The following is an 8,060-nucleotide window of genomic DNA, read 5'->3' as shown; positions in this document are numbered from 1 at the left end:
AAGGGCATGTACCTGGGTTGCGGGCACATCCCCAGTGGGGAGTGTGCAGGAGGCAGCTGGTCGATGTTTCTCTCTCATCGATGTTTCTGACTCTCTATCTCTCTCCTTTCCTCTCTGTAAAAACTCAATAAAATATATTAAAAAAAAATAATAAAAATACACTAAAACAACAACAACAACAATAACAAAACCTGTGGCCATCTGGTGCCAGGCCTATTCTCTAACCACTGAGCAACACCACCAGGGCTCAAAAGTTTGTAATTTTGATGTTCAATTTATTTTTTCTTGGGTTGCCTGTGCTTTCGGTGCCATATCCAAGATTATGAAGATGTGCACTTACCTTTTCATGTGAGGTTATACTCACCCATTTTCCACCTCTGTAACCCAGATATGGCCAGGCCCGCCTCCCACTTCTATTGGTCCCTACCCCCGCCCCCCGCACCCCGCCCATTGCTACGCCTGTAGCCGCTTCCCCTGCTGCGGACCCTGTCCGCGCACTGAGCCACCTATTCTGCTCACATCTGCCCTGTGCGGCCACCTACACGCCCCAGGTCCTCCTTCCAAGTCCCACACACGTTGCCCCTCACCCCTGTCTGGAGCATCCCTGTAGCTCCCCCATTTCTCAGCCGCACCCCTGACCACTCTGCACCTCCCCAGGCAGGAGTTTGAGGTGGAGCGGAAGCCAGACCTGCGGCGAGATGTTTACCTCCAAGATATCCACTGCGTGTCCTCACTGTGCAAGGCCTACTTCAGAGAACTGCCCGACCCCCTCCTCACCTACCGCCTCTATGACAAGTTTGCTGTGAGTTAGAGGCTGGGGTGCCAGAGAGGGCTGAGGGTGGCTGTCCTGGTTTTATTTATTGAGCAGCAGAACCTGGAGACCCTGAGCAGCAGAGGTGTGCCTCCGCCTTCCCCGCTCCCCCCCGCCCCTCTCCCCACCGCTAAACCGGGCGGAGAGGCTTCCCAGACACCTGGAACCGCTCCCGGCCCAGGGCACCCATGGGAGGCGGGGGGAGGAGGTCTTCCCGGACCAGGACCCATAGAGGACGCCAGGCAGACGGCAGTGGGCTGTTCAAGGTCACAGGCTATTGAGGGGCACAGCCAAGATTCCCTGCAGGTCTCTGGGTCCCCGACTCTGGGCTCTCCCTGCTGCCCTGTGCATCTGGGCCAAGGCCGGCGTGGGCAGCGCAGCTGTTGCTCAGTTTGCCTCGGAGCTCTGGGGAGGAAGCAGGGCAGGCTGGGCCACTGACCCGCTTCTGGAACCTTCCCCCAATCAGGAGGCTGTGGCGGTGCAGCTGGAGCCTGAGCGCTTGGTCAAGATCCTAGAGGTGCTTCGAGAACTCCCCGCCCCAAACTACAGGTGTGTGGGCTCCTCCCCACGCCCAGCCCTGCTCCGGCACAGCCCAGTCCTTCCACGGGGCCTAGACCTGTCTCTCCCAGCTCCTGGGCCAGTCCTACGCCTGCCCCTGACCTCTAACCCCTGGCCCCCGGCCCCCCCTGCAGGACCCTGGAGTTCCTCATGCGCCACTTGGTGCACATGGCTTCATTCAGTGCCCAGACCAACATGCACGCCCGCAACCTGGCCATCGTGTGGGCCCCCAACCTGCTGAGGTGCGTGCTCGTGTGATCAGCGCCAAGCCCTGCGGGCAGCACAGGCGGGGACTGTGCGGGTGGCCGGAGAGGGGATGGGGGTCTCCCGAGACCATGAAGCACAGAAAGATTCAGCGTCGCACTGAGTGGGATGCGGCTCAGCCCTTGACGCCTCTCTGAGCTCACGCTCAGGTCCTGGTCCAGTGGGTTTGGGGCCAATGTCTTGCGTCCCCTGGGCCTGGAGCACGGTCCTGGCAGCGCGCCTGCGGGGAGGAGGTGGCGCGTCCTGGGGGCAATCGCGATAGAGCTTATATCAGATGGCACACAGGCCCCCGGTGGGCGCGGGAAGCAGAGGTGCGCTCGGAGGGTGCCGCGGGCTTCCTGGAGGAAGTGGCTTTGAGCCTGGAATCCTGTGTGTGGTGGGGAGGGGGAGAGGGGCTGAGGGCGCAGGGCACAGGTGTGAGGGACCTCCAGGGAGAATCCAGGGAAGGCATCCCCGCCCCATCGGGGTGAGTCACTCCCCTCCGCGCAGGTCCAAGGACATCGAGGCCTCGGGCTTCAACGGGACGGCAGCCTTCATGGAGGTGCGCGTGCAGTCCATCGTGGTGGAGTTCATCCTCACGCACGTGGACCGGCTCTTTGGGGGCACCGCCCTCTCTGGTGAGTGTCCCCTGGCCCAGCCTGTCACCACTGCCTGGGGAGTCCCGGCAGAGCTGCGGGGGCCTCGGAGGTCGTCCAGGTCAGTCTCCCATTTTGCAGATGAGAAAACTGAGTCTCAGGGAGATGTTGCTGACGGCCTCATGGCGAAGGCCGGGAGAGGCAGGCACAGCCAACGCGTGCGCAGGCCGCTCCTGCTCTCCGTGCCAGCGGCCGGTCTCTTGCTCACCGCCTGGCTCTCAAGACTAATGGCTGTTCATTGACTCCCGCCCCCACCAGCCAGTGTCCCAGGATCTCTGGCCCCCTTTGTCCCTGGGACTCACCCCCCTTGAGGAGCTAGACCAGGGGCCTCCAGGTCCACCCTTAGCTGGTGAGCAGGCAGATGTGATGGCGCTGGGTGCTCGGAGCCCTCACTTCTCTTCTTGGTGACGGCTCCCCTCCTTTCCCAGGTGGGGAGCTGGAGAGTGGATGGCGGTCCCTTCCAGGGCTCCGGGCATCGAGCAGCCCCGAGGACCTGATGCCCAGGTCGCTGCCCTACCACCTGCCTAGCGTCCTGCAGGCTGGCGACGGCCCCCCCCAGCTCCGGCCCTATCACACCATCATTGAGATCACAGAGCACAAGTAAGGCTCCCTCCCGCCCTCCTCCCGCGCTGACCCGCAGGCCCACCCCAGTGACCTCTCCGTTCCCTCCAGGAGGAAAGGGTCTTTGAAGGTCAGGAAGTGGAGATCTATCTTCAATCTGGGTCGCTCTGGCCATGAGACCAAGCGGAAATTCCCACGGGGGGCTGAGGACAGGGGTAAGTTTGGGGCGAGGTGGGGGGCGCTCTGGTGTGGGAGTGCCCGGCCCAGGCCTGACACCCCCGTCTTGCAGAGGACAAATCTGACAAGGGGACCCTGAGGCCAGCCAAGAGCATGGACTCCCTGAGCGCTGTGGCTGGGGCCAGTGACGGTGAGTGCCGTGCGCCCCGTGAGGTGTGTGCTGTGGTGTCGCCATGGGCCTGCTGGCGTCCGTATGTGGAACCACATCTGTGAGGGGTCTGTAAGGGAATAACAGTGTATGACTAAGACCACTGTGTGTGCATGTGTGTGTGCTGCTCACTCATTTCAATAGGTACTATTTCTACATCACAAAAGTGTGTAATATATGCCAGCCACAATGCTGGCCGCCAGGTTTATAGGGGTTTGTCTTGTTCCATGATGTGTTCACATGAGCACATGCAGACGCCGTGGCTTGTGGGGGTGACCTGTGACCTGCTGGCCGTGGGAGGTTGGCGGTCGTGGCCAGGGACGCGAGGCTCCAGGACGCAGGGAGGCGCTGTGCTGGGCCGGAGCGTCCTGGTGCAGTCCGGCCGCTGAGGCTGCTGCCCTCTCTCTTGCAGAGCCAGAGGCGCTCCTGCCGCCCAGCAGCCCCCGGCCAAGCCCCCTGGTGCCTGAGAGCTTGGAGGATGATTCTGCGGAGGCAGCAGAGGGTGAACCGGAGCCCGAGGCAGGGGCCCTGGACAGCACCAACTCCGAGCCAGGAACGCCGCGCCCCGGGCGGTCAGCGGCCCGTGCTGGGGGCGGCAGCCGGGCCGAGCGCTGTGCCGGCGTCCACATCTCAGACCCGTACAACGTCAACCTCCCACTACACATCACCTCTATCCTCAGCGTGCCTCCAAACATCATCTCTAACGTCTCCTTGGCCAGGCTCACCCGCGGCCTGGAGTGCCCTGCCCTACAGCCCCGGCCAAGTCCCGCCTCTGGCCCCTGCCCGGGCCCTGGCCCCCCAGGTGAGGACCTGGGACAGGGAGTGGGGACTAGACCCTCCAGCTGAAGCTGTGAAGCTGGGGTGGGGGCGGGAGGGGAGCGGGCAGAGGCCTCAGGCCTTGGGCTTCGGGTGGTCACCTTCACTTGCCCCCGGTTCAAGGTGGGGGGGAATCCAGTCATTCACTTGAAATCTCTGGTATGAGGATCCCTCCTACACCCGAGGGTGGGGTCTGGGTCAGACACAGGCAGGGGGACGAAGGACAGGTAGCACTGAGCCACAGCATCAGCACTAACGGACAGCTGACACCTCCTGGGGGTCACTGCGTGCCAAGTGCTGTGTGGAGGACACCGTGGCGCCCGCGTAGTCCACCTCTCACTTGCTGTGACCAGGCCTTGCTGGCCTCGCGGGGCGCCGTGGCGGCAGCTTAGCGGAGCCTGGCACTGCTTCCGGTCGAGCGGCAGAGCTGGTCTGAGCTTTGCTTGGTACTCGTTCCGCAGTGTCACCCACAACAAGGGCGCAGCATCAGGCAGGGGCTACGGCCGTGGCTGTGGAGTCCACGGGGGACCAAATGTGTCTGCCACCTGTGTGGCCTGGGCCGACTGTTCATCCCTGAGTCTCAGGCTCCTCATGTGTAACAGGGCGATCAGGCCCTGTGATGAGGTGCTTTGTGGGGAAAGAAGGTGAATCGCATGGTGCCGGGCACCTGGTAGGAGCTCAGCGCAGGCGGCTGTAAGCCAATAATTTGGAATATTGGTCTGAAAGGATAGCCACGTGGGGGTCTGGGCTGGGAGTGTGGGCCCCCGTAGCAATGCTGGAAAGGCCGCCTTGGAGAGGGTCAGGGCTGGCCGTGACCTTTGTGTTCCTGGGGCTACCTCTCTTCTAACAGATGAGAAGTCCGAGGCAAGTCCAGCCCCAGGTCCCCTGGCTGACTCCGGCCCCGCAGCCTTGGCCCCTGCCCTGGAGGACTGCCTGTCCCAGGAGGTGCAAGACTCCTTCTCCTTCCTGGAGGACTCCAGCAGCTCAGAGCCTGAGTGGGTGGGGGCGGAGGAAGGGGAGGCGGCCAAGGCAGGAGCAGCAGGAGCAGGAGCAGCCTTCTCCCCTGGGGAGGACGACCCTGGGATGGGCTACCTGGAGGAGCTGCTGAGAGCGGGCCCTCAGGTAAGGAGCCTGCTGGTTTGGGGTCGGGAGGTGTCCAGAGGGCAGGCAGGACCCCGGGTCCTGAGCCACTGCTGGCCCACAGGTGGAGGAGTTCTCCGTGGAGCCGCCCCTGGACGACCTGTCTCTGGATGAGGCGCAGTTTGTCCTGGCTCCCAGCTGCTGTTCCCCGGACTCCCGGGGGCCTGGGCCTGAGGCAGAGGAGGACCCCGGGGAAGAAGTCTTCCTGAGTGCCTACGACGACCTCAGTCCTCTCCTGGGGCCCCAGTCCCCGGCCGGGGAGGGTCCAGGCAGCCTGGAGGCTCTAGGACAGGCTGAGCGGGTGCAGGCATGCTGGGAAGTTGAGGAGGACAAGGAGACGGAGCATGGCAGCAGAGGGGACATCCGGGAGGAGGCTGAGGGGAGCCCAGAGAACAAGGCGGAGGCTGGAGAGGCAGGGGAAGGCGGGGAGGCTGAGGGGGGCCCAGAGAGGGTGGTCAATTTGAGGGAAGAAAGTGGGGGGGAGACAGAAGCCAAGGAAGAGTCCGGAGGTTGGCAGGAGGGAGAGAGCATGGAGGCAGCTAAGGGTGTGGAGCGAACAGGAGAGCCAGGTAAAGGCAAGAAGAAAACAAAGACTGAAAGACAGGAAGAGGCTGAGGAGGGAGAGGAAGCTCAGGCGGACGCTGGAAGGGACCTGGAGCAGGGGGCCCAGGAGATGCCAGCTGCTGGGGAGAGCTGGGAAGTTGTCCACACACCAGTGGCTGAGGAAGGCAGAGAGAATGAGGGTAAAGCCAGAGGGCAGAGGGAGAACAGAGACCAAGAAGCCAGAGCAGACCAAGGAGATGGTGAAGACAGCGCAGAAACAGCCGAAGGAGGAGCAGCGGAGGCCGGCAGGGAGCGGGAGAGCGGGGATGGAGAGGCGGAGGGAGAGCAGAGGGCTGGAGGAGGCCATCGAGAGGGGGGCTTCCTCCTCCCAGGGCTGCATGCAGTGTCCCTAGAGGTTGACGATGCCAAAGAGGGCAGTGCCCAGGCCTCTGAGACCCAACAGGCAGCCCCACAGCCACCCTGGCCAGAGGAGATGGAGCCTGAGGGGCAGCCCAGTCTAGAGGGCTGCCATCTGTGCCCCTGTCCCCTTAGCTCAGCTGGCAGTGTGGGCATGCGCCTGGCCTCCACCCTGGTTCAGGTCCAACAGGTCCGCTCTGTGCCGGTGGTGCCCCCTAAGCCACAGTTTGCCAAGATGCCCAGTGTAATGTGTAGCAAGATCCATGTGGCACCTGCAAACCCATGCCCAAGGCCTGGCCGGCTGGATGGGACTCCTGGGGAAAGGGCCCGGGGGGCCCGGGCCTCCCGCTCCTCTTGGAGGAATGGAGGCAGTCTTTCCTTTGATGCTGCCGTGGCCCTGGCCAGGGACCGCCAGAGAACCGAGGCACTGGGGGTGTGGCGGACCCAGACCTGTCCGGGGAGCGGGAGCGAGGACTACAGCCTCATCCCCAGAACCTCTCTCTGTAGCATGATCCCTGCCCATTCCCCGCGGCCCCTCAGCTGCCTAGAGCTCCCACCGGAAGGCACAGGAGGGTCTGAACCCCGGAGTCGGTTTAGTCTGCCTCCCCGAGAGCCCGAGCCTCCTCAGCCCCTTTCGCCCCCACAGCGCCGATCCTATGCATTTGAAACACAGGCTGACCCTGGACGAGTGAGGGACTATGATTAGCACCAGAGCACTGGGCAAAGGGGCCAGTAAGTTGTCTTCAGTCTCTGGGGACCTGACTAGCTGCCTCCTCAGCCTGAGCAGCGGTGGCCCCCACTCTTTAGGCTCTGGCCCCCCGACTCCTCTGGGACTGTGGGGGGCTGTCTGGTGGGTTTGCCTGCACTTGTCTCCGACACCAAGCACCTCTCCCTGAGGAGCTTCCCAGGAAAGTCACCAAGAGCCTGTTCCTAGGGAGTGAGGCCATTGCCGGAGGGTGGGCTGGCACCCCAGCGGCTTCCCAAGGGCAGAGTGAAGGCGGGGAGGGCAGGCCGGGGCGGAGCCTGGCGCGCACTCTGGGGCTGTCCGGTCCCGGGGCCGTTCTCCACCCGGTGGCCCGCCTGGCCCGCCGGCCCAGGTCAGGAGAACCAGCCCTCCGCCAGCCCCTGCACCGCCGGCCTCCGCGCTGAGGAAGGGCGGCCTCCTGCCGATCGCTGGGTCTTTTCCTTTGAAACAACTTCCTTCCCTTTTTAGGGAAGGGAACGGCGTCACTCAGACCCTGGCCCGCGTCTCCATTCTCACAAGGGCCCGTGTTTTAGAATAAAAGCTGTGTTTTCACATGTGGAGTGTGCAGTTTCATGATTCTTACTGAAGTCTTGGGTGACAGGTCACATAATTTCATGTCGGGCCAATCCTTGCCTTTGGGCTGCTCGGGCTCAGTCGTTGCCATGGAGACCTGCGGCAGGAAACGAGCTGGGCTAGGGCGTCGGGAAAGGGGAAGAGAAACTGACATTGGCGTCACTGCCCGCGGGGGCGGGTGTCCTCCGTCCTTCATGCTGCTCCTTTCCTGCCAGTTAGCTCTGTGCGGCTGGGCTCCGCATTCACAGCCGAGGAAACCAAGGCTAACGAGGCCCCCGAATGCCGGGGTCTCAGAGGCAGGTCTGCGACCCGAGTCTGGACTGCTCCCCTCGGCCCGACATCGCGCTCCCCGAGTCCACGCAGGCAGTGCTGACCGCCGAGGGGGATCGGGGTTCCTCTCGTGGTGGAAGCCTCGGGTCCCGAGCGAGCGCCTGGGACGCTAATACGAAGGTGCGCAGCCGGCGGAAGTGCGCCCGAGGGAGGTGCCCCCCGGAAACGCTCCAGGGAGGGGTCCTGACGCCCTTATCAAAGATGGCGCCTCCGATGGACGTTCCCCCCCCTTCCCCTGGCCCTCCCTGGAACTAAATAGGCAGGCCCCATCCCAGGAAGAGG

At 63.4% G+C, this 8,060-nt stretch overlaps 1 protein-coding gene across 1 annotated transcript in view; it reads left to right on the top strand.

Annotated features, from left to right (window-relative positions):
- Positions 1 to 8,060, top strand: part of ARHGAP30 (Rho GTPase activating protein 30) — a 16,417-nt gene that overhangs the window by 6,599 nt on the left and 1,758 nt on the right. Inside the window, exons 3-12 of the mRNA XM_006764726.2 lie at positions 658 to 802; positions 1,278 to 1,360; positions 1,504 to 1,611; positions 2,123 to 2,250; positions 2,697 to 2,868; positions 2,941 to 3,044; positions 3,119 to 3,196; positions 3,627 to 4,016; positions 4,881 to 5,152; positions 5,235 to 7,898. Coding sequence (XP_006764789.1) covers positions 658 to 802; positions 1,278 to 1,360; positions 1,504 to 1,611; positions 2,123 to 2,250; positions 2,697 to 2,868; positions 2,941 to 3,044; positions 3,119 to 3,196; positions 3,627 to 4,016; positions 4,881 to 5,152; positions 5,235 to 6,836 — 3,082 coding nt within the window. The 3' untranslated portion in view covers positions 6,837 to 7,898. The remainder of the gene's footprint in view (positions 1 to 657; positions 803 to 1,277; positions 1,361 to 1,503; positions 1,612 to 2,122; positions 2,251 to 2,696; positions 2,869 to 2,940; positions 3,045 to 3,118; positions 3,197 to 3,626; positions 4,017 to 4,880; positions 5,153 to 5,234; positions 7,899 to 8,060) is intronic.

The sequence above is a fragment of the Myotis davidii genome, unplaced genomic scaffold, assembly GCF_000327345.1.
Source record: "Myotis davidii unplaced genomic scaffold, ASM32734v1 scaffold1121, whole genome shotgun sequence".
In the NCBI taxonomy this organism is placed as follows: Eukaryota; Metazoa; Chordata; class Mammalia; order Chiroptera; family Vespertilionidae; genus Myotis; species Myotis davidii.
This window is presented reverse-complemented; position numbering and strand designations above follow the sequence as displayed.